Here is a 26,331-nt window from a genome sequence, read left to right as displayed (position 1 = left end):
ACTAGATTTAGACCTCTTTCCTGCAGTGCACTCATAACACCTGCCGCTTGGTCTCCTTCCATTTACTTCTGCTCTGTAACAACATTCGCTCCTCATCCATTCTCTCCATGTGTCCAAACCAACCGAGTACTCTCTTATCCACACGCTTGCTCAGTTCCACTACTACTCCAGTTCTGTCTCTCACAATTTCATTTCTCAATCCATCCAATCTTGTCACTCCTAACATACTCCTCAAAAACGTAATCTCAAAAACATTCACGTCAGGGATAATAGGATAAGAAGGTATGTCCATTTTTCCGTTGTGTTTCTGCGATGACTTGTTGCATTTTATACAATGAGAAATTTTCCATGTGCAAAAAACAATAAATAGACACATGTTTTTCACATGACAGTAATGATAACATACAATAGTAGAGTTATTTATTACAAAACAACAAAAATGCTCCAAAACCGCATTAGGGCCATCTCTATGTGCACTGTATTTGCAAACAACTACAAGAAACTATTTTAGACCACATCCATGGTTGGGTAAAACAGTGGTCGGCAAAACGGGCTACCTATACCATATTTATTCATGTATACGTGCATTTTTCAGCATTGGTTGATCAGTCAACAAATACCGCCAACCATATTTGCTCAAAATTGGATGCAAGAGGAATCGAACCCAGTTTGCAGCAGTGAAAGCACCGTTGATGACATGGGAAACGCCATTCCATTTTATCTCATCATCACACCCTTCTACTCATTGTACCATGTTGTCTGATCTATTTGTTTGAAAGGTGGACGAGATTGGTCAATTGTTGTTTATTTGTTGCACCATAGGGATCATTATGGAAATGAGTACAGACAAAACAATGTTACACAATTTTTTTATGTACGGTATATTTTTCTTTATATGTTGCCGAGGTATCGTATTTAAGACTACTTTTGGCATATACAAAAAGTTAGATATGTCAATCAGCCATTTTTGTCTTCCAGTCTGGCTAATTTTTTTTCAACCCAATGCAGCCCACGAGTCAATCATTTAGCGGAGAACCTTTAGAACAGATAAGAATTCTTGTAAAGTCAAAATCTTATTTCCTTGTCATTTTGATTTGTTTCTATACTAATTTCTTATTTTCTAAAAAAACAAAACCACAATAGGGCATTGTTACTCTAAAATAAATAGGTATCATCCTTATATCCTTCATATTATTTGGCCAGTGCTGGTGAAGGGGTAGTGAGATTTTGGATTCCATATTATTGTGCAATAAAAAATGCACATTTTGTTCTATCACAATGTTTATTAATTATGTGCTCTGGTCATACAAAACATCCTTTTGCCTACATTAGTTCAAACTGTCTCAGTATTCTAACATGTTTAATGTGTCAACCAGGATCACACGCACCCAGGTGTCTGACAGTGCTACCTACACTTGCGTCGCATCAAATAGAGCAGGAGTTGATAACAAACATTACAACCTACAGGTTTATGGTGAGTCAGAGGATGTTTTATATTTTTTCCTGTGCTCTGTTTGATACTCACTTTTTTTTCCAGTCCCGCCAGTCCTGGATGGAGCAGGTAGCACGGAGGATGTGACGGTAGTTCGAGGAAACCTGGCTACTTTGCTGTGCTTAGCTGACGGAATCCCAAGCCCTTTAGTGGTCTGGCTCAAAGAGGGAAGACGGCTTTCAAATGACACTCAACCGGATCTTCGGAGCCAAAATTCTTCATTGCAATTCCTTCAGGCACGAGTTAACGACACGGGACACTATACCTGTATTGCCAGCAACACAGCTGGTCGAGCGAGCCGTCATTTCAACTTAAAAGTTCTTGGTTCGTCAGAATCATAGCTACACATATAACTGTTTTTCCTCAAATTGGATTTAGAGAGGTGATTTTTCTTGATGTTTCTCGTTTCTCAGAGCCTCCACAGATCAAGTCATCTGATGTGCCGACGGAAGTTTCTTTGGTGATTAATAATGTACTTGAACTTCACTGTGAGGCCTTGGGTATTCCTCCTCCCTTTTTGACGTGGCTGAAAGATGGACGTCCGCTCCGACAAACAGATAGCCTGCAAATTCTTCAAGGCGGAAAATTGCTCCGTGTGGCTTCAGCACAGGTCGCAAATCTGTTTTTTGTTTCGGTCATTGTAAGCTAGTGGTTTTCAATTATATTTTGAGGGGTCATTTAGCTCCTGTGGAATATGTTTTTCCCGAAGTATTCCTGAATGAATGAATGAATAGATGAATAAATGAAACCTAAATATGGTCGCTGTCATGTAAACAAACATATCTTCCAAATATTTTTGTTGATCCAGGAGAATTAAAAAACAACACTATTATTCCCCTCCAAAAATTAAGGAAGTCTTTTATTTCACATAAAACCAATGATGCCTTCACATTAACAAATTTAGAAAACAATTTTTCGTCAAATGACTCTTAAAGAAATTCACAAATTCCAAAAGATACAAAATGTGAGAAATTTGTTTTTTTTTTTTTTTGCATAATGTCTATGTACACATCATTGGTATATTGCAATTATTTTCCAAGAGAATGCACTTTTTGACTTTCTGAACTCATGTGAAGCACACCAGCACTCTGGCAAGCCAGTCATTCTATTGGTTTACATGTTTAATAGTTGAAAGGTTTTTAGTGGTTTAAGCCAAATTTTGGTAGTTTGTTTGGAGAATGGCTGGGTCTTGTGTTGCAGGTGGGTGCAGCAATGGCATAACAAATGGCGAGCAGTCAAAATGGGGCCAACTTGCAAAAATAACACACAGCGAGCTAATGGGGGCTAAACCAGCCGGGACACGACAGGCTAGTTAACTGATATAGATAGATTTCAAAGTGCCCTGTTTAGATATAGCATGCACCTGTCCCCTTGGACGTGACACGTAGTAGGCGATGACGGTTCATAGGACAATGTCGTACAAACTTATGCCAGTTGCTGTTGACCACGAGTGAAGAAAAAAACAATAGCAAAATGAAACCACCAGATAGGATTTGTGGCATCAATTTTCAAGCAGACTTATTGAGATTACTTGCTAGTGGTACCAAAAAAAATTGCAAGAAAATTCAACCGTTTTTAAGCACTTTACCAAAAATTCAAGCAATTGTTAATCCTTGAAAACACAACCTTAAAATTAAAGGATTTTCAAGGATTTCAAGCACCCTTATGAACCTTGATAGTAATAACAACACATTTTTAATTCTAGAAGTGCATATCAAACTGGGTGCCCTTTGCGCCAATTAGTATCAAAAAGTAGCTCTCATCTTAAAAAGGCTAATTGACCCCTGCTTTTGAATATAACAATAATATCATTAACAATCTTCCTAAAACAAAGCCATTTTTAAAATACTTAAATATTATTAAAATTTGGACATTTTCTGAAAAGTTATTTTACAACCCCACTTTCATCACCCTCTTGAAAACCACTGGTCCAACTTTGTCTAATATACTGGACTGTCTCAGAAAATTAGAATATTGTGATAAAGTTCTTTAATTTCTGTAATGCAATTAAAAAAACAAAAATGTCATACATTCTGGATTTATTACACATCAACTGAACTATTTCAAGCCTTTTATTATTTGAATATTGCTGATTTTGGCTTACAGCTGAAAAAAACTCAAAAATCCTATGTCAAAATATTAGAATACTTCCTCAGACCAAGTAAAAAAAATATTTTATAACAGCAAAACTAAATCAAACATTTGAAAATGTCCATTGATGCACTCAGTACTTGGTTGGGAATCCTTTTGCAGGGATTACTGCATCAATCCGGCGTGGCATGGAGGCAATCAGCCTGTGGCATTGCTGAGGTGTTATTGATGCCCAGGATGCTTCGATAGCGGCCTTCAGCTCATTTGCATTTGCAGGTCTGGTGTCTTTCATCTTCTTCTTAACTATACCCCACAAATTCTCGATGGGGTTCAGGTCAGGGGAATTAGCAGGCCAATCAAGGACAGTGATGCCATGGTCAGTGCACCAGTTACTGGTGGTTTTGGCACTGTGGGCAGGTGCCAGATCATGCTGGAAAATGAAATAATCATCTCCATAGAGCTTTTCAGCAGATGGAAGCATGTAGTGCTCTAAAATCTCTTGGTACACAGTTGCATTTACTCTGGACTTGATGAAACACAGTGGACCAACACCAGCGGCTGACATGGCTCCCCAAACCATTGCTGACTGTGGGAACTTCACACTGGATTTCAAGCAACTTGGATTTTGCTCTTCTCCAGCCTTTCTCCAGACTCTGGCGCCTTGACTTCCAAATGAAATGCAAAACTTGCTTTCGTCTGAAAAGAGGACTTTGGACCACTCTGCAACTGTCCAGTGCTTCTTCTCCATAGCCCAAGTCAGACGCTTCTTCCGTTGTCTTGAGTTCAGAAGTGGCTTGACCATGGGAATACGGCTATTGTAGCCCATTTCCCGGACACGTCTGTGAACTGTGGCTTTTGATACCTGGACTCCAGCTTCAGCCCACTGTCTTTGAAGCTCCCTCAAATTCTGGAAGCGGCTCTTCTTCACAATTTTGTTAAGGCTGCGGTCATCTCTCTTGGTTGTGCAGCGTTTCCGGCCACATTTTTCCCTTCCGACAGACTTTTTGTGGATATGCTTTGAAACTGCACTCTGTGAACAGCCTGCTCTTTGAGAAATTTCTTTTTGTGTCTTACCCTCCTGATGGAGGGTATCAATGATGGTCCTCTGGACAGCAGTCAGATCAGCAGTGATTTAGTTTACTGAACCAAGCTGAGTGTTTTTAAGGCTCAGGATCCCTCGCAAGGTGTTTCGAGTTAATTAGATGATTCAGGTGATTAGTTGAATAGCCTACTTGTATACTTTTTCATGATATTCTTATATTTTGAGATAGGATTTTTTAGTTTTCTTAAGCTGTAAGCCAAATTCAGCAATATTAAAATAATAAAAGGCTTGAAATAGTTCAGTTGATGTGTAATGAATCCAGAATGTTTGACATTTTTGTTTTTTTAATTGCATTACAGAAAATAAAGAACTTTATCACAATATTCTAATTTTCTGAGACAGTCCAGTATACGTTATTTCAGCTGGAGGACTCCGGGAGATACAGCTGCTTAGCCAACAGTCCAGCAGGTGATGACGACAAAGAATTCTTGGTGCGAGTGCATGGTGAGTTAGACACCAGTTTCTGCCATCTCAATTCATTGCTAAATGTTTCAAAATTGTTTCATTTTTCTAAATCAGTTCCTCCCAACATTGCTGGAGAGAGCTCTCCTCAGGATGTGTCAGTGCTTCAGAACACGCAAGTGACTCTGGAATGCAAGTCTGATGCTGTCCCACCTCCAACTCTCAGCTGGCTTAAGGATGGTCAGCCTTTGCAGGTAAAAAAAAGCAAAATCATTCAATTGAATGAAGTGACTCCTGAGAAATGTACTATAATGCCTTACCAATGTGCAGGTGTCTGCACGTGTGCGTGTTCTCTCAGAGGGCCGGTACTTACAGATCCACATGGCCGGGCTAAGTGACAAAGCTCAGTATACCTGTGTGGCCAGTAACATTGTCGGCAACACCACACGCCAGTTTAACCTAACTGTCAATGGTAAATTGATTCATTTGTATTGCCCAAGTCAGAATACTTAGAGGCAAAACCCAACCTTTCTGGTATGAGATCATTCACATTTTTAACAGGATTAGAATTTGAATTAGAATTGTCTCTATTGTCATTGATAACAATGGTGTGAGCATGGTTTACCACAGGATAAGACCGGGCACTCCAGGATGAACATGTAAAAAATACTTAAAAGGGAAAAACAAGATAGAAACACTAGAGCCTGATAAATAGTCCAATAGCATTTATGAATCGAGTTGTCATTGATATCGTCATAGTAAATATTATTTACAATGAGAATCGAATTGGCACTTCAGCATAAACACGTAGCAAAGTATTAAAAGAGAAAAATAAGATAAAAATAACAAAGGATACATAGATAAAATATTTACAAGATAGTGCTTGGAGAATGGCCTAAGTTGTAAGCGAATCACAGCAACTGTGCAGTGAAAAAAAGTGCAATTGCATTTATGAATTAAACTGTCTTTATTGTCATTGATAACAACGTTGTGAATATCATTTACTATGAGATTCGACATGCCACACGTAGTAAAGTCTTAAAAGCTAAAAATAAAAAAATAATAATGAAGGATACATAGGCTAAATATTTACTCGGTAGTGCTTGGGGACTGGCCTGAATTGTAAGTGCATCAGAACAATATTGCAATTCGAAATAGTGCAATATCAATCAAAATATAAGATACAAGTAACTATTTTCCTTACATAGTCAATGTATATAGTCTTGTGCACTTGTCTAGGGTGGTGTTGGCCCTGGGAAAAAAACTGTCTCTTTGTATTTAAAAAAAAGAGAGAAAAACGCCACCTTTTCAGTCTCATAACTGGCCACAGGAATGGGTACCAGCAAGAACTGTCCTTATGCATGAAAAAAATGTACTTGTGTAATTGGCAGGATACAAAAATCTAAGTTAGAAATGCATTGCACTGTTTCTGAATCATGTTATATCGGGGAAAAACACAAAATAAAGAGAAAAAGGCTTGTTTTATTTACATTAAGTATTTAATAGCTTCGCTTTTGTCGTAAAAACTTTTGTTTTCTCGTAGCGCTAAAGTAAAATGCTTTACCTTTTGTTCCTTGGAACAAAGTGCTTTGTCATTATGAATTAGTAGAAGAAAGAATATAACGGAAAGACCAGAAATAAATACTATTTGTCCCTCAGTGGCGCCCATCATCAAAGACGGCCCTCCGACGGTATCTGTTCATAATAATGAACCAGCTGTCCTCGAATGTATTGCAAGTGGTGTCCCTGCACCACGGGTCACCTGGAGGAAAAACGGAATCATATTGGCTGGAAATAACTCTAGGTACAGATTATACATGCTATACTTAATTTTATCCATTGACTTGAAGTCATTCCAATAAATTCTCTCTTTTGTAAATTTTTTGTGCAGGTACTCGCTTATGGAAGATGGCTCGTTGCACATTCGCTCCGCTCAGGTGATCGACACCGGTCGATATTTGTGTATGGCAACAAATCTGGCTGGGACACAACGCAAGAGAGTAGACCTTGAAGTATATGGTGTGAAAGAAGCATGTTTGAGATGTTTACAAGATCAAGGGAATAAAAACCCAATTTCTTTGTTCAGTACCTCCCTCTATTCTTGATGGACCCACCAACGTGACAGTGACGGTTAACGTTCAGACCACTCTCGCTTGCGAGGCCAGCGGCATACCAAAGCCAACCGTGCTATGGATGAAAAATAGCCGCAAGATCAATACAGACCACAACCAAAATACGTACAGGTGGATATGAATTTCTGCTTATTTCTCTATTCTATTACCATTCCTAACTTGGGTCACTATTTTTAAAAGCGGAATATTTTGCATGCTTTAGTTTGTGATTGTGATCACAAATACCTGATGTTCTAGTGTGTGTTAGGTGTTCCTTGTAAATTTGTGGCTGGGGGATGTCAAAGTAAACAGTTAGCAGTTAGGGAAATTAAGTTATGGTGTCAGCGCTGCTGTACCATATTGTGTTAAGAAAGATCTTATTTCAGAATATAAGAAAAAAAAAATTCCCAAGAACGCTATTTTTAGTCAAATGTGGTTCTGTGGAAACCACACACCACCTGTGTCCAGCAAATGGCAGTAATGTACCATAAATAACCAAGGAACAATCATCAATATCGAGACAAAAACAAGCAATGTTTACTTTTCTGTAGTTTTCATATAAATGTGTATTTTATATCTAGCTATAAACTGGTGTAGTAAACCACAGAAGATTTGTAGTATATGGTAGCGCTTTGATGTGTTTCAGTTTTTTGTTAAAAATTTCTTGCAGGGAAAATTAAATGTAATAATGGTAATAATAGTTGCAATTTTTTTCTTTATGTAAAATAAGATTATTGGTTAAAATTGTGCCATGCAACTGGCTGACAACCAGTTCAGGGTGTCCCCTGCCCACTGCTCGAAGACAGCTGGGATGGGCTCAAGCACCCCCGCGACCCTACTGAGGATAAGCGGTGCAGATAATGGATGGGTAAATGAATGGTTAAAATTGCAACACCCCACTGATTTCACGTTGCATTGAAGTAAAGGATTGCAACATTGCAAATTCCGGGAGGATCTGATGCTTTTTTCAAATCAAACTCTAGAAATACTATGTAAAATGTAAAAATGCTAAAATGTGAATATTCATAGGTACATTGTACATTAACACCATATCTTTGCAGTGATGGTTACATGACCTGACTAAAACTTGATTTTCTGTGTTTTTTATTTTCTAGGTTGCTGTCGTCGGGTTCTCTCGTAGTGATAGCACCCACTGTGGAAGACACTGCTCAGTATGATTGTATTGTCTCCAATGAGGCAGGGGAAGATTCCAGATCTATCAATCTCACAGTCCAAGGTTAGTTAAATCATTAATACTTACATCTTTATGCAATATTTTATTGTGAAATCAAATGACTTATTTTCATGGGTTTTTCCAAATGTTGTATCCTTAGTACCTCCCTCAATAGCAGATGAACCCACAGACATCGTTATAACGAGATTGTCCCCAGTGGTCATTGCCTGTACTGCCTCGGGCGTCCCAGATCCCACAATTCATTGGAGTAAAGATGGCATCAGGATGCTCGAGCAGGGACAAGGATACAGGATCTTGCAAACAGGTCAGTGCTGTAATAATGTATTGGTATGGATTTGCAGACTCTATAGACTTATAGTTTATGGAAGTATTGAAACATGTTTGCACTTATTAAAGAGACTGAGTTACTGTTTTTAGGCCAAGTTGAAATAGATTCTACTGAGCTAAGTCATGCAGGACGCTACACATGTACAGCTAAGAATGCTGCAGGTGTTACTCATCGCCACGTGGAACTCACTGTACAAGGTAAGAGTACTTTTTAGAAAACTTTCATGTTGTATCTTACCACAACACCGTCATTTCCCTTCATTAAAAAAGGTAATCTTCCTCATCTACTTTTATAGAGTTCCCCGTGATCCATTCTCAACCATCCACCTTGGATGTGATCCTCAATAATTCCATCGTGTTACCGTGCAGGGCCTCAGGTTCACCAAAGCCGATGGTCACCTGGCAAAAGGAGGGCATAAATATACACACTACAGGTCAGTTAATGGCTAGTCGTTGCGTGTGCTTGTCATTATTTTCGGGAAAATAAAAAGCTAACGTATTCTGATAGGAGGAGGCTTCAAAGCATTGCCAAACGGCAGTCTTCAGATTACAAAGGCGTCTCTGTCCACCTCTGGAACTTATATATGTGTCGCTCAGAACCCAGCTGGTACAGCCCTGGGAAAGACCAAAATCAGAGTAATAGGTAACAAAACTGTGAATTCAACGGTTTAAAAAAGTAAAACATGAACTTAAAACATTTGTTATTTAAACTGTGATCCTAATACGTCTAAGAATGTTACGTATTATATGCATGATGTACAAATCTGATATCATTGTCCTTCATAGTTCCTCCGAAGATCACCTCAGAAACCCACAAATATTTGGCCCCTGTGGACTCATCTGTGATGCTGAAGTGTCAATCAGATGGCATACCTGCCCCGTCAGTCACATGGCACAAAAACGGGCAGCCACTGGGAGAGTCCGTACGTTGGCGGGTCCTTGCTTCAGGCTCTCTGCAGATCACTTTAATCCAGCCGGTCGATACGGGAGGATACACTTGCACCGCTGCCAATCCTGCGGGAACCGACAGCCTGGAGATGAGTCTGACCGTGCAGAGTGGGTTTTTATATAAATGAAAACAAGTTAAGCCCCACGCATACCTGTTAAATACCAAACAGCATGTTAACATCTGGAAAACATTTATAATGCCCTTATGGAGGAGAAATGAGATGTTTTTGCCAACATATTTCATATCATACATATCAGGAGCAAAACGGGAGTTATTTATAGTACTTTATTTAAACTCTACTAAATACTCACAATATTAAAACGTTTCTCCTACAAATAAAGCAAAGTCCTCAAATTATACTTTGTTAGGGAAAACAACTTTATTACAAATGTAGCGTTTACCAAATTGTTCAAATTAGTTATCTGACTCCATTAACCAAACACAAACTTCATTCTCCGAACAATGCATGCTCGTTTCTTAATGGGAAAATGAATAAAGATAGCCGGCATTTTCACATGGGGGCAGATTTATTTTATTAAAGTATTTAGCTAAGTGAATTCCATCAAATTTTGCCGAATTAATCTAATTAGTCTTCGTCGAGCCTACCATCTCTCGTCTCTGCTCCCGTCTCTCTTCTTCCGTCTTCTGTCTTTTTGACACGTCGGGGCATCGGCCACCCCCCCATGGGCGCGCCAGGAACTCCCCCCATGGCAGACTCCTCACGTGGCCTACACCTAGTCGCCACCTTGTCTGGACCGGTCAAAACATTCCCGCGCGCTCTCTCCAAACAACGCTTACCACCTGCGTCAACTCTGTTATCAACAGAACTAAACAAAACATTCGCATTCGGAACGGCGCGACCCACCTTAAGCCTCTGTGAAAAATCTTCATTGCATTCAATAACTGTAATTTGTATTATATTATCCCTTATAGTCAAATAAATAAAATAAAAAATCCTTCAATTTCCAAATTGAATAAAAGGGAAGTTATCTATCAAACACCCTACAGGTCCCTTTTGGTATCATTTGAGTCTTTGTAAGATCCTGGAGCTACCTTTAATACTCAAGGACAATGACAAGTGAATGGAATTTAGTGTGTTAAAACAAGACAAAAAGACAACTTCTCACTTCTCTATTGCAACTTCGCTTTTTTCTGACTTTGCTATCTGACTTAGAGCATATGATTCGAAAATGTGACTTCAACAACTTGGAGTAAAGCTGAAAACAGCAAAGGCGCTTTTGCAAAACCCCCAATGCTGATGGCGTTAAGTGTGCGTGGGGTTTTAATGTTGACATGTGGTTTTGTATTATTTTAAATGATATCACTTACTGCCCATTAATAAATAATCCCTTTGCAGCCCCCCCTTCCATTATTGATTTCAAACAGGACGTAGTTGTGGTGGAAAGTAATCAGGCCCAACTTGCATGTGTGGCCGATGGCGTCCCACAACCGATCCTGTCCTGGGAGAAAGACGGTGTTCTTTTAGGAGTAGGAACTGGAGAGCACACCATTTTGCCCTCTGGGGAACTTGTTATTGATATAGCTCAGGTGAGGTCAGGAGCTCAGATTTTTGTGTACCGTTATGTCTGGACTATAAGGACATCCAAAAACCCTAAATTGGCCAGAAATTTGAACAGTTGCCTTATTACCTGTGTACCCTATGTGCGCACTAAATTGGAAATGTCTTACCATAGTTGTGCAATTATGGATCGGTTGAAAACAATTTTTGAGAACAACAATTGCATATCATTGGTGGCAATTGGGGTCTAACCAGATAGAAATTGTAAGAGCACGTAACCCTAGCCACCAGGCCACTAGGGACATGGAGATTGCTCACCATTGAATAACATTGAATGTAAACCCGAATTGCTGCAGGGAGAGCGCTGCATCCTATTCACTAGACCACTCGGGATACAGACAACACATGAAAAGGCATTGGGTCTGATCTCATTATCACACTATTTTTAGTCACGATACCAGATTGTTAGATTAGAGAGAATATGGTTTCACTTTTTCTCTGCTAAAACCAAGCATTGTAAGTGACAAACGTTTTGAATACAGTGGAACCTCGGTTCTCGACCTTAATCCGTTCCAGAACCCTGTTCGAAAACCGATTTGGTCGATCACGGAAAATCATTTTTCCCATTAAAAGTAATGTAAAATCGTTATAATCCATTCCAACACCCTAAATGTTTACCAAGAACGTAAAAATGAAGCTAACCCAGGCTAATCGTACGTTCGCGTAATCTTCCGTACGAAAGATTACGCTAACATGAACGTGTAATAATAAAAAAAAGGATTATGAATAGGATTTCTTACCTTTGTGGTGGACGGTGGGGAGAGAAAAATCATCAAAAGTTTTTCAACCTCTTCCAAAACTTGCGGCAGTTGCTTGCTTATAGCGCTAACTTCTTTAGCCGCATCACTCGATTTCACAGCCTCCTTATTCTTTACTATCGTACTGATAGTAGATTTAGCCATGCTGTATTCACTAGCAAGATCAGAAATTCGCACACCTCTTTCCTATCTAGCTATTATGTCTTTCTTAAAGGCAATAGTTGGACGAACCACTTTTTTTTTTTTCACCTGTCCTGCTTGCACCGACCTTCTTCGGAGGCATAATAAAGGGCTAAAACACCCGTACGCCGCTCAGCATCGCACCCTAGAGTACCGGCGTTCGAACTCTGATTTTTTGACCGAACAGCGAAGCAAGAATTTCTCGAAATTTTTGGTCGAACACCGATTTGTCCGAACTGAGAGGCGTTTGAAAACCGAGGTTCCACTGTACATGCACCCATGGGTTTATTTATAACTTTCAGTATGACCGAATTACGTTCCACAATTCCGTTCTCTTCATTCAATTCAGAACGTCTGAATTACTTCCCACAATACCCCTCTCTTCTTTCAGTTCAAAATCTGGTGCGCTTCGATAACACTTTACGGGTCGGCTGCATCGCTGACTGGTTTAATGTCTGACAACATTTGAGTGGCACGGCCCAATAATAAAATTCAAGAATTTGGTATTGGGAATAAAAACAGTATGATGATGATGAGATAAAACGTAATGCTTTTTCATTTGTTGTCAGTATACAGTAATGGTAACATCTGCATTCGATCTGGGTTTGATTTCAATTGCATCCAATGCTATTCTATTAAGTGCGCCAATACAGCAATTTTTTTGTGCCACTTAGCACTTGCAGTAATTTGAATTCCATGTGTCTTATAGTTCAGTGAGCCTTGTAATGCAGAAAATATGCTACTGTACTTAAATGAGGAGTGTTGCTGATTGAATTATGAACTCGTTCTCATTCAACATCCTAGCCTGAGGACGCAGGCAGTTACACATGTCTTGCCACAAACGTAGTGGGTCAGGACAGTCAGACAGCCATCCTTTCAGTTTATACCCACCCTGTCTTCACCGAGTTGCTTGGAGACGTCTCACTCAACAAAGGAGAGCGCCTCCTTTTAGACTGCGGAGTCAGCGGTATCCCACAGCCCAGGATCACCTGGGCTTTCAACAACAACATAATTCCAGGTACAGCCATTGAGTAACACAATTATACACTCGGGGAAACACTATTTTTTTTTTCAAATAAATGCAAAAAACATTTAAACTACCCTCCGAATTTAAGACTTTAAGACTAAGTTTACAACTTTTTGACATGATTTAAACAATATATATATATATATATATATATATATATATATATATATATATATATATATATATATATATATATATATATATATATATATATATATATATATATATATATATATATATATATATATATATATATATATATATATATGTATGTGGGGGCAGCACAGCGGCGAAGTGCAAACTCCACGCAGGAGGTTCGATTTTATGACCTCAGAATTGTGCCGCACATGCACTAACCACTGCTATTGGGTGAGTGAGTTGTCTGTCTCTGTGTGCCTTGCGACTGGCTGGCAACCAGTTCAGGGTGTCCCCTGCCCACTGCCTGAGGATGGCTGGGATGGGCTCCAGCACCCCCGCGACCCTACTGAGGATAAGCGGTGCAGATAATGGATGGATGGATGGATATATATATGTGGTACCCCTAACTGTAATATTATGTATTATGTATGTGCAGTTTTAAAAAAAATAACTATCAAGTACATTTCAAAACGAGAACCTTCCACGTAGTCATGTTTTTCAAGTAAATTCATTTTGTTGTACCGTCAAAATACATTTTTTATTTTAATATTAGTTTTCTTATTTTTTAGTTTCCTGATCGAAAAACAGCCACCCCAAGAGGGCATTGCAAGTAACAATATCTATAAAAAAAGATCTATCAATCAATATCTAAGAATGATTTATTTTCTGTTTTATGTTTTTTCGTTTTTTAGAACAAAATAATATTTTGGCCCAGAAAAAAAGGTCATCTGGTCACAAATGGCCCATAGGCCGTTGTTTAGACACTTCTGTCCCATCCTTTTTTTTTCAACATTATATCATAGTAATTTATTTATTCATCTATTTATTTTGCTTAATTGTGACATATGTACATCTTTCTTTTATTACTCATTCGATTGTCCCCCCTTCCACTTATGAATTCCTTTAATTATACATTTTCAGCATCCACTGACTGTCCACTGTATTTATTGCATATTTACTCTTCTTACATTGTTTTCATTGTTGTGTTTTGCTATTTTGCACCATTCTCCCTGATGTGTTGTGCTGCTGCAGTTCTCTATGATCAACTAATCGGCCACAGTGAGTTGGTGATAGAGAGAGTTAGTAAAGAAGACGCCGGTACTTATACCTGCGTGGCTGAAAACTCAGTCGGAAGCATTAAATCTTTGGGTTTTGTCAACGTCAAAGGTAAGGAGATATTCATCATCCTCTTACCCTTTCAGCTTTAAACTGGATCACGACTTTTCCTCACCCCGTTCCGGTTTCAGAGCCTCCAATCATCGACGGAGACCTTCACTCCAATCGCATCGAACCACTAGGCGGCAACGCCATCCTGAACTGTGACGTTAGGGGAGACCCACTTCCTACCATCCATTGGCGCAAAAGCGGAATAAACGTACACATCAACAAGCGCGTTCGACAACTGGACAACGGTTCTCTAGCCATCTACGGCACAGTGGTAGGAAAGCACTTTGGATCGTGCATGTCTTACTGCAATGCAGTATTTCCCTTGGGAAGTGTGCAAATTGTGTGGCTTTTTCATTGAACAGGTTGAAGATGCAGGCAACTATTTTTGCGTGGCAACAAACGATGCTGGTGTTGTGGAAAGGAGCGTCACGCTGACTTTGCAGAGTAAGCTCCAATCTTAAAGTCATTTCCAGAACTTAAACATCAAATAAGGTGTTATCGCATTATTTACCAGGTGCGCCCAACTTTATAGTCGAACCTGTGGCGACCATGGTGGATGCAGGCACTACTGTGGTGCTCAACTGTCAGGTGGTGGGTGAACCCACACCAGTCATCGAATGGTCTCGCCAAGGGCGACCCCTTTTGGGAAGTGACCGCTTCTTCATTCTATCAAATGGATCACTTAGGATAAATAGTGCCCAGAAGGAGGACACAGCGGAATATGAATGCGTGGCAAGAAATTTGCTTGGATCTGTACTGGTGCGTGCTGGACTAACTGTTAGAGGTAAGACAGCCTGAAACACTTGTGTTCATACATGCTGACTATTAGGGCTGGGCATTATTGTTAGGGTTCGTACGGGTGCTTGAAATACTTGAAAATGCTTGAATTTTAATGTTGTGTTTTCAAGCATGGAAAATAGCTTGAATAATGGGTGAAGTGCTTGGAGTGGTTGAAATTATATGGATGCTTCTCAACATGTCTGATAAGAAATGACGCTTTGCCATTGCATTTATAATTCCTTTGTTATTAAGAGCAGCTGGCATTAGTTTGTATGACATTTTCCCATGAAGCATCAGGTCAAGCCCAGGAGGACAAGTGCAAAGCACACCTAAACAAAATGTGTATTAGTGCAAGGATTATGTATCAATTATAGACATTCTTTATGGACCATGCAAAAAATTAAGGTAGCATTTCCCTGTGGTAAATTGTGGTAAAATACAAGCTACTTATTACTGTCATTTATACCAAAATGGGGAGAAATTTGTTAATAAAATATTTACAGATGTTTTGTTTAGATCCACAAATATATTTAGGATTTGCTCAAGATCTAAAAATAATGTGTCTTAAAAAATGCACACACAAGATTAAAAATCCTATATGTGAATCGCAGATATAATTCTGCAATCGGCTTTCAGAGCTCTTAAAAAGTACTTGAATTTGGCAATGAAAAAGGTGTACAAACTCTGTTTTTTTACCTCTGAGTTTTATTACAATTACGATTCAGGGGTTACAATTTAATTATGAAATAATTATTGATGTGGGTTTTTTTTGTCTATTTATTCCCGTACTCGGCTTTAATCACTTGTAAATTTTAGTAAAATTAGTAGAAAAGCAAAACAAGAATGTAAATCCACTACAGTATTAATAATATATTATAAATTCAAACCCACAAAAACACAAATGTAATTGACTACTTTTGTCATAACCCGAACAGACCGTGGACCCAGATGCGTAACGTTTTCACACAAATTTTATTTTGTGGGAACGGGGTAGTCATGCGTAGAAACGCAAACTCCAGCGATTCGGTGATTGCTGGGCAGCAGAGATCAAAACCGGACAGGAAAGACGGGATGGATACCAGATACAGGATACATGAGCAGATACCCGACAGGATAGGACAGACGGGATCGATACCGGAAACACGAGCAAGATACAGGAAAGGGCAGGACAGACGGGGTCGATACCGGATACTGGAGACTGGAGCAAGTTACCAGACAGGATCAGACGGACGGGATCAATACCTGATACTGGAGACGGGAGCAAGATACCGGACAAGACGAGACAGGCGGGATCGATACTGGATACACGAGCAGGATACCCGACAGAGTTAAAATACAAGTCTTGCAAGTGCAGAGGTTCGTTGACGGACTGACAAGGAGTGAATAAGAGCAGTGAGTTTAAATAGGAGGGAAGCCAATCAGGCAACGAGCAGCAGCTGGCGCCAAACGGGCGGGCCCAAGTGAGGGCAATGGGAAACTGTGACAACTTTAGTAACTGAACATCAATAATTTTTTTGCTGCTTTTTATTTTTATTTTTTCATGACAAGGTTTCCTTAAGTTTGTGAATTTCAAAGTGTCCCTGGCGGAAAATGGGATTGCGCTTTCTAGTTCCGCCTTACTTATTTGAATAATTCATCTTTCAGATTTGTTTTAAATTGGGATGCATCCAAGAATCTAGAATAGGGGTCTCATACTCATTTAGCTTGGGGGGCACATGGTAGGAAAAACACCTACATGGGAGTAGGTCTAGTAAATTAATGGGATAAAAGGTGTGTCTTAGCTGGAGGGAATTAAAGAAAAAAACCTTACAAACACTCATTTATACTTTTGATTAAATGACTTAAAGGTCTTTCTGCTTTTTTTTTATTAAAATGTTTACCTGAATATGAAAAAACAATGCTGTTAGGTTGCATATATATATTATAACACTGAGATATAACACTGGGATGGTTTTTCTTAATGTTCTCTGGATGATTAATAATAGCCAGCAAATACAACTCAAAGAGTGTCATCTGGCGACATCGGGTGGACATATTTAAAACTGCTCGTGTTATTCTCTCAACGTTGTGTCACATGACACATGTGATCTAGAAGGTCCCCCACCTGTTTTTGTTTTGTTTTCTCTTTTCCAGTTCATGGAGGCTTCTCTCAGTGGGCTGATTGGGGACCCTGCAGTTTGACATGTGGGATTGGTTCTCAAAAGAGGGAGAGACAATGCAACAATCCTCTTCCTGCAAACGGTGGACAACACTGTGCAGGAACAGACACCGAGACACGCACTTGCCATGGGAAGCCTTGTCCAGGTACAGGTGCTCTTAACAGCAGGTGATGGGCGATGTTCTGTGCGAAGCTTGAATATTTGAACATTTCAATCCGTAGTTGATGGTAGCTGGTCAAAGTGGTCTGCGTGGGAGGAGTGCTCTCGTACTTGTGGTCATGGGAATAAAACGAGGGTGCGGACATGCAGTGACCCCCCAGCTCAACATGAAGGCAGGCCGTGTGAGGGTAGGCCTGTCGAGGTCATCATGTGCAGTGCGCGTCCTTGCCCAGGTACGATAAAACGCGTGCTGTGTTTTTACTCCATGATACCTCATTACAAATGTAGGTATACCAAAATCAAGCAATGTTGCCGGGCCACACTATTTAAGTATTGTGTCAACAGCAAATTAAAAGTGAATACCAAATTAATAAGTTTATAGTTAACTAAACACTCAAAATAAGGAGAAGAGACATCAATAAATTTTGCATTCCCAAAGAGACAATATCCTTTGCTTGTGTCCAATATTAAAAATAGAATAAACTAATCAACGATGAAAATATACACTTCTTATTCAGCCCCCATGTAAACATACACATATACTGTATGTATGTATGGATGGATGGATGGATGGATGGATGGATGGATGGATGGATGGATGGATGGATGGATGGATGGATGGATGGACAATGAAAGGATGAATGAATGCAAACTCATCATCAATAAAAATAAGCACTTCTTAATTCTCCCCTATGCAAACCGAAATTATCTTTTTTTAAACATATGTATGGTGGATGGGTGTGGTATCCCTTAACAACAAGGGTCGTAGGAAAATGGTGCCCTTTCCTATGGTGTGTTTTAGGCAAGTACAGCCTGGCGGCGCCCACCCCACTCCAGGCTGACGAATACATAGCAGTTGGAAAATGAAAGACTGAATAAATAAATCTTTATTTAATAGCTTCATTTATTTAAATACTTTCGACTATTTTTCTTAACATTTTCTATGACTTGTGTACTTTGAAATGTATTTAATTAAAAATTTGCTTAAATAAAAGTTTGAAAAACACTCCAGAGTTGGTTGCACATTTAATAGATAGATAGATAGATAGATACTTTATTCATCCCCGAAGGGAAATTCACTTTTCCAGCAGCATCCCTAAGCTGAGAACAATCGAAAATAACTGAGAACAATCGAAAATAACACGGGAGCTGCTGGAGTGGCTGCCATTCGTGACGGCGCCGGAGAAACGATTCAATTTGAATCATGTACAAACAAACAAACAATTGAATCATGTACAAGAAACGATTCAATCTGAATCATGTAGGACTGATACTCCTAATAGAATTAAATTATTGTCTCCTTAAAGATACAATTGTTGCCTATGCAAACTTAATAATGCCTAGTTTTCACATTTTTTTACCAGTCAGGCCTTCTTTTTTATTAGTAATACAAATATTAAGTACAGGGTTCGTAGGGGTGCTTGAAATCCTTGAAAATGCTTGAATTTGAATTAGAATTTCATGTGTTATCAAGGTAAAAAAAATGTTTAAATTTTGGGTAAAGTGCTTAAGAATACTTGAAACTGGTGTCATTGCCATTTTTCTTTGCAGTCCGACTCTATAGACCACACAATAAATGAAGAAAAATGTACCAAAAAGTGGGTGAAAATGATGCCGACTTGCCTGCTCTAGGGGCTTGTCATTATGGCCTTGTCTTGTTAAGCATTACCACCCCTACTGGTTGAACCCAAAAGGACAGCTCTGTTAAGGAAACCGGCTTTTTTGGCTCACTAAGAAGAGCTGACTCTTTCGGCTTCCAAATACCAAATTATTTAGTGATTAATAATATATCTTGCAGGAGATCCCTGAAAAACACATTAAATATAACTTGAAATGTTCACAGATGTACAAAAAAAGTCAGTATCATTTAAATTGAGGCTAAATTTGGCTCACTACTCTGTTTATACATACAGTACTTTTTTAGTTTTTTAGGTCTTCCGTATTGAAGTCAATCCTTACCCAACACCTATAAAGCCTTTTCCGTGTCTTAAGTGTGACATAACCAAGTTTCGTGTGCATTGTTGAAGCAGAATTCATGTAAGTTTATTGCATTCCATTGACACAAAAAGATCATAGGTCATTAATAGAAACCTCTCAAAATAGCAGAAATTATGTGCTAGACTTTTATTACTTCAGTTATCAAAGTCAACCAAAAAAAAAAAAAGTTGTTTTAATCACCGTTAGAATTCCTTCTTTGAAGGTACTGGAAAAAATGGCCTTGAAAGTGCTTGAAAAGTTCTTGAATTTGGCCATACAAACCCTGTAAACACTGCTCCTGCTATTCATTTTGATATAAGGCTAATTATGAAGTAACATTCAACACCAGAGGCCTGCAAGTGAAGTGCCGATTCTGTGTACTGACGCAGTGGCAGGTGACTGGGGGCCTTGGCTTCCTTGGAGCCTGTGCAGCGAGACCTGTGGAAAGGGGATACAGTCAAGAATCCGCCTGTGCAACAATCCGCCGCCTGCTTTCGATGGCCTACCTTGTGAGGGCACAGATACACAAACTCAAGTGTGCAACGAGAGGCCGTGTCCTGGTAAGCGTTGTCCAGTTTACTGAGAACTGCCATATTTACCAAACTTAACAAAGGATATTATTCATTAGTGGATGGGAAGTGGTCATCGTGGGTGAGCTGGGGAGCCTGCAGCGTTTCCTGCGGCGGCGGCACCAGACAAAGAACACGCCTCTGCGCCAGCCCTAGCCCACAATATGGCGGCAGGCAGTGTGAAGGCAATGACATACATGTTGACTTTTGTAATAGTGAACCCTGCCCAGGTTAGTTTGGATTAGCTCATCTTTAACTGCATGCTTTTGTGAGTATGTACTCAATAACACTGCAAAGACATACATAGTACGTATTTTACACCATTGGCAAATATGCTGTATGAAGAACATATGCAAAGAAGCCATGGAACCGCTGCTCAGAGGTACCGTAAATGGTTTAAAGTTGTTTTCATATTTTTCTCTTTATTATGGACAAATAAGGTACATCGTTCGAGGCGTCCTTAAAAAGTTGAAAGTCGAATATTTTCTCTATGAAATATGTGTTAACAATACCCAGCTGAATTCAATGAGCCTTTCCTTTTTTCCCACCGCGCCTATCTGCTTTTATCTTCCTTTATCTTGCTTGGGACACGCTACACATTACAAACCATGGAAGGGGGGTGTAGAGTGATTTCATGCTTTTGTTCGTGTAGCATGAAAATGGTGAAAGTAAGAAAATGCCTGTTCACACACAGTCCAAACACCAACCCAAACCCCCCAAAAAGATGAAAAAAAGAAGAATTGATTAAGCACTTCTAAGAAATGCTCGTACTTGCACGTGCCACACTGGGGACTTGACGGAGGCTGTAATGATGACTTAAGCCCAAAGATGGCGTCAGCATGTAGAAAATTGTCAAATTACGGACCGCACCTTTTGATATTTATGGTTGTTTATTAATATTTAGTTTTTTTATGCTCCTTTAGGTACGCATTCTATTAATATTCTGTGTATACTGTAAGACAATCTGTGTATGGAATGCGTAGGAACGCATAAAAATAAATATCATCCCATCAAATGCATACAAATGTTTATGTACTCAAACAGTGGTCAAACTCCTATCCTGAATAGATTATGGTTGAGTACCAAAGTATTTCTTACATAAAAAGATTTATAGCTTGCTCAATTTAGACATATTTTTCCTTTTTGTTGTAAAAAACATTCTTACAATGAGCAAAAGGATCCACCATCTAGTCGATAAGCTAATTTTATCTCATTTTCAGGATGATTTTTATTATTTCATTTGTGAAATGATAGAATATCCACTTCCACTTTATTGTCAAATATGCTATAAGCACAATGCACAGCACAGATGAAAATTACTTCCTCTTCCCCGCATGCAAAAATCCAATACCTAAGACACAACACAAACAAAAATCAGCAGCAAGGTCAAAAAAAGAAAAAAGTATGCATATGAAATGTAGAAAATATGTTAGGATTAGAAGAAATGATGTACAAAGTGTAACCAAAATCTAAATCGAGCAGTTTTTTATTGATTCGGCAGAAGGCAGAGGGGTTGGAGGGGTTGGAGGGGGTAGGTCAGGAAGAGAGTTAAGATACCTGACAGTCTGATAGAAGTTATCCTTGAGCCTGCTGGTTCTGGCTCTGAGACTCTGCACGCTTTGCAAATATCTCAAAATAAAAATGATCTTACTAAACATTTTCTGCTAAATATGTTTTTGCAGTGCATTGCATCTGTTTGATATTCTGTTTCAGTCAATGGCAACTGGGGTCCGTGGGGCACCTGGGGCAGTTGCAGCAAGACATGCAACGGAGGGCAAATGAGACGTTACAGGACATGCGACAATCCCAGGCCGGCCAATAGCGGTAGAGCGTGCACAGGGGCCGATGCACAAATGCAAAGATGCAACACGGCCTCGTGTCCTGGTGTGTGCTTCCTTCCCCAGTTGAATGTGTACTAAAAAGCATTTTGTAAGTAAGCTCATGTGATTTTTTTGTGTTATGGCAGTTGATGGTAACTGGGGGCATTGGCAGTCTTGGGTTGAATGCTCTACTTCCTGTGGTGGTGGAGAAAGAACACGGGTTCGTGTCTGTAATACCCCGTCACCCAGTGACGGTGGCAGACCGTGCCCGGGAGACTCTTCCCAATTGTCCAGGTGTAACGTTGAAGCCTGTCCAGGTAGGGCATGTAGTCAAACGACATCTTCTTGCTTCTTTCAGGGTTTGTATGGGTGCTTGAAAACACTTGAATTTTAATGTTGTGTTTTCAAGGATTGGAAATTGCTTGAATTTTGGGTGAAGCGCCAGAAAATGCTTAAAATTGTTGCCATGTTTCACAACAAGTTTCTTATATATTACTCTGAAACTGCTCTCTGTTGGTTTCCCCTTTGCCATTGCATTTTTTCTTCCCTATGATTTAAAGGCTCCTGGCATTGGTTTGGACAGGTGCATGCTACACCTAAACAGGGCACTACGAAATGTGTATTAGTGCAAGCATTACATATCGGTTATGGGCATTTACTATGGGTCGTGCGAAAAAGCATTCCCTGCAACTGAAAAGTTAAGCTACATATCCCTGTCTTTTTATCTATATGGGGAAAAATTTGTCTCAAAAAGATTTACACACGTATTGTTTAATTTCACTAATATGAAAATCATATGTCTTGATAAATGCACACACATGATTAAAAATGGAATATGTGAATCCCAGATCAATTTGTGGATCTGCAAAATACATGATCCACACAGGATTTATTCTTTCAATGGTACTGGAGTAAGTCATTAAAAAGTGCTTGAATTTACTGTGGAAAAGGAGTGTAAATCCTGGATTTTTTTTTTCAGGTGGGCCACAGACAGCACGTGGGAGCATTATAGGGAATATCAATGATATCGAGTTTGGCGTAGCCATACTGAACGCCACCGTCAGCGACACCACGTCTGGTGGTAGAATCATAAAAGCATCTATTTCAAATGTACCAAGATCATTAGGTCAGTTGTGTAAGAGCTCATCTATACTGTTATCACTTAGCGAACGCCAATTTTAACATCGAATTTCAATCTAAGGTCCTGCAATGAGGAATCTCATTTCCATACTAAATCCCATCTACTGGACTGCTGCACAGGAAGTAGGAGAGGCTGTCAACGGATATACATTAACGGGAGCGAACTTTAAGCGAGAAACACAAGTGGAATTTGCCACTGGTAAATACGCATCATGTTCTGTTCTCTTTGTGTGTGCATGGTACACAATCTAGGAGTAGTTTAACTCTTCTTAGAATAAATCACTGAGTGAGTCCAGATTATCGTCCAAGCTCCACTGTAATCCAAAACCGAGTATAACTGAAACATACAATTAAAATGCAGTGAGTCTGACACCACACCACTTAATGATTGACAAAAGCCACAAAGCAATTAGTAATTTCAATGAAGTACGAACAAAATATCTATCAGAAAATGATCTTTTTAGAATCGTACAGACGATTGGATCTAAGGCAGAATAACGGAAGCAGATGCCTGTTGATTCTATTTGATGCATGTGTCAATGAGAATTTCTAACTAGACTAAGAAACAGGCAAAGAAATCATATTTTAAAATTGCTGCGGAAATATTTTATGTGTCCATGTTCATTTAATATTACAGTAACTTTAATTTTATGTGTACATGAAGTGTTTACACATCATCAAAAACATAATTTACATAATCAACTCCCCCTCCTAGACCCGAACATCCGCAGCACAAGCACACTTCGTTGCGGTGACTCATTTTATTTAGTTAATATGATTTTCAACCTATTACTGTTTTGTAATGTTTAATTAGTATTTGAATGTATTTTCAGTGGTCACAAAGATGTGTTTTATAAGTATTTAGGTTTCAATTTGATCCTTTGCGGAGACCGGGAAGGGGCCAATCAGTTTTGGATTATTTCGTAACGAAAAACGTGCTTGTTATTTGAGCATTTCATGACCCTGTAACGAATTAAGCTGGTATAAAGAGGTACCTCTGTTTACAGTAGAAAATGGATGGATGCTGTTTGGTATGTTTATTTAATCTTTCTGCTTGAGTTTTTCTTCCCAATCTATTTTTTCCACTCAGGTGAGATTCTAAGGATGACTCACATTGCCCGGGGCTTAGACGCCGATGGAGCATTGTTACTGGACATCGTCGTGAACGGACAAATCCTTCAGATGCCTTCACATGTTGATATCAGCATCAAGGTACTCGTACATTTTTTCATTCTATATACCATAGTTATAAGATAAGAGTCTATGTTGAAATAAAGTGCTTTGAGGTGTTCATATTTTTGAACTATTTTAGGACAGTAACCATTAATACACTTTAGGAAGCCTGAATATAAATGTTTAATCTCATTATTAAAATATACTTCATGCTTTTGATGTTTTGACATCGAAGGTGCGGTGAGGAGTTTGAGGTGTTTAACAATGCCCATCTGAGTTTAAAGAGCCTTTATTTATTTTTTTATTCACCGTGCCTATCTTCTTTTATCTTACTTTTATCATTGGTGTTCCGGCCACTAAGTGCTTTATACAGAAGGAAAGAGCCAAGGGGGTTGGGGGGGTCGGAGTGATATCACACACTTGGTTGTGTTTTTTTTTCTATTCCTTGATTGAAATGATGAAAGTAAGAAAAGGACTGTTTCAAGCACAGTTCTGAATACCAACCCAAACCCCCAAAAAGATGAAGACGGAATTGTGTATTTGAGCATCTAGGAATTTCACATACTTGCACACGCAGCAAAAGGATCTGCAATGATCATTTTAGCCAGAAGATGGCATCAGCAAGAAGAACATTTTGAAGTTACAGACACCACCTTTAACTTAAAAAACGTTTTTCAAGCTTTTGTCTGTTAGAATTTCACTTTGTTGAAAAATACTATTACTCATGTAGCGTATGTGATTTATTTCACCTCATAATAGGATAACTGTAAATCCATCAGCTTCCAAAATATCGGTTTTGCTTTAGTTCTCCTTGATTGACACACAATAAAATTCAATCAGCTCTCATTGTTCTAAAAGGCTTCTCCATTTGCTGAAATGTTAATTCATGCTTTGTTAATTTTGATGATGGAATTACCAATTCGGTCAAGAATTGACACATCGATTGGTGTAACACATTAATTGAGTTTATTCAAAGTAATATTAACAACCATGACACTCTCCTAAAGTTATATGGAGGTATAGGAATGTGGTGGGTGTGATTGGGAGGAATGAAAAAACGAAAAACAAAACAGAGAAAATGATATTAATCAATTTGGGATGTATTCTTACAGTCGTTCCCAACTAAACTAGCCCGAGTGAAGCAACATGATTTGATGATTTCATGATTTCATGATTCCCCTTTCTTGCTCAATACCTATTCATTGAGCAGTCTGCTGGCCATTGCATTTTTTAAGATTGTTCGGTTTTGTTCCATGGTCTGCACGTCGCTTACTCTATCGAGATTTTTTGGTTCCAGAGTTCAAGGTACTTTCCTTTTTCAGAGGTGGAAAGTTTGTCTTGGCTAAGCTGGTTCCCAGGGAGGGAGTGCGTCTTGTAACTTGTAGGTTACCCATGGTGTTTTGGTTTGACGAAGTCCGTTGTGCCCTTTTGTTGCAGCAATGTTAATGTTTGCACAGGAAAGAGAATGAAGGTGGGCTTGTTTTCTCTTTTAAAGCAGCGTCCTCTGATGTCAGAGGCCAACTCGGAAAGAAGAAGATCGTCTTCGCCAGCTTATGTCCGAGTAGCAAGGTTGACTACTCTACACTCACCATTAATTATTATCTTGTGTTCCTATCAGGACTACACAGAGGATTACATCCAGACGGGAGCAGGCCAGCTCTATGCTCTGTCCACACGCATGTTCACCATCGACAGGGAGAGCGTGCCCTACTCTTGGAACCATACCATCTCCTATGACGTTTCTAGGGGCATGATGCCCTACTTAGTGCAGACGCTCCATGCCAGTGACATCAATGCTCAGTATCACGCCGCGGAGGAGGAGCTTGAATACAGTATTCGAGCTCATATCAGCAAGGGTACGAGAAATGCAGTGTTGTTTTTTGTCAGGGAAATTATGGTCTAAATGTGCCTTTTATATTATACTCTTACATCCAAAATATACTTTTACACTCTTCTTATATCTTTATACGTTAAGTATGTCCATACTCAATAAGTGTGCAGTTACGTTTTCGAGTTGTTTTCAGGAGCGAGTGCCT

At 39.2% G+C, this 26,331-nt stretch overlaps 1 protein-coding gene across 3 annotated transcripts in view; it reads left to right on the top strand.

The window, feature by feature from the left end:
• Window positions 1-26,331, top strand: part of hmcn1 (hemicentin 1) — a 151,337-nt gene that overhangs the window by 102,754 nt on the left and 22,252 nt on the right. For all 3 annotated transcript variants that reach the window (XM_088349495.1, XM_088349494.1, XM_088349493.1), the window contains exons 67-97: window positions 1,377-1,474; window positions 1,538-1,816; window positions 1,906-2,102; window positions 5,048-5,129; window positions 5,205-5,341; window positions 5,418-5,559; window positions 6,747-6,891; window positions 6,979-7,106; window positions 7,174-7,330; window positions 8,314-8,435; window positions 8,533-8,697; window positions 8,811-8,918; window positions 9,017-9,154; window positions 9,229-9,363; window positions 9,507-9,776; window positions 11,027-11,217; window positions 12,991-13,204; window positions 14,384-14,518; window positions 14,599-14,789; window positions 14,881-14,962; window positions 15,033-15,302; window positions 17,432-17,602; window positions 17,679-17,849; window positions 19,983-20,153; window positions 20,222-20,392; window positions 21,876-22,046; window positions 22,129-22,299; window positions 22,962-23,108; window positions 23,184-23,321; window positions 24,213-24,334; window positions 25,914-26,151. In XM_088349495.1, the coding sequence (XP_088205621.1) occupies window positions 1,377-1,474; window positions 1,538-1,816; window positions 1,906-2,102; window positions 5,048-5,129; window positions 5,205-5,341; window positions 5,418-5,559; window positions 6,747-6,891; window positions 6,979-7,106; window positions 7,174-7,330; window positions 8,314-8,435; window positions 8,533-8,697; window positions 8,811-8,918; window positions 9,017-9,154; window positions 9,229-9,363; window positions 9,507-9,776; window positions 11,027-11,217; window positions 12,991-13,204; window positions 14,384-14,518; window positions 14,599-14,789; window positions 14,881-14,962; window positions 15,033-15,302; window positions 17,432-17,602; window positions 17,679-17,849; window positions 19,983-20,153; window positions 20,222-20,392; window positions 21,876-22,046; window positions 22,129-22,299; window positions 22,962-23,108; window positions 23,184-23,321; window positions 24,213-24,334; window positions 25,914-26,151 (5,057 nt within the window). The remainder of the gene's footprint in view (window positions 1-1,376; window positions 1,475-1,537; window positions 1,817-1,905; window positions 2,103-5,047; window positions 5,130-5,204; window positions 5,342-5,417; window positions 5,560-6,746; window positions 6,892-6,978; window positions 7,107-7,173; window positions 7,331-8,313; window positions 8,436-8,532; window positions 8,698-8,810; window positions 8,919-9,016; window positions 9,155-9,228; window positions 9,364-9,506; window positions 9,777-11,026; window positions 11,218-12,990; window positions 13,205-14,383; window positions 14,519-14,598; window positions 14,790-14,880; window positions 14,963-15,032; window positions 15,303-17,431; window positions 17,603-17,678; window positions 17,850-19,982; window positions 20,154-20,221; window positions 20,393-21,875; window positions 22,047-22,128; window positions 22,300-22,961; window positions 23,109-23,183; window positions 23,322-24,212; window positions 24,335-25,913; window positions 26,152-26,331) is intronic.

This window comes from Urocampus carinirostris, chromosome 12, assembly GCF_059441175.1.
Source record: "Urocampus carinirostris isolate Australia breed hairy pipefish chromosome 12, RoL_Ucar_1.0, whole genome shotgun sequence".
Classification (NCBI taxonomy): domain Eukaryota; kingdom Metazoa; phylum Chordata; class Actinopteri; order Syngnathiformes; family Syngnathidae; genus Urocampus; species Urocampus carinirostris.
This window is presented reverse-complemented; position numbering and strand designations above follow the sequence as displayed.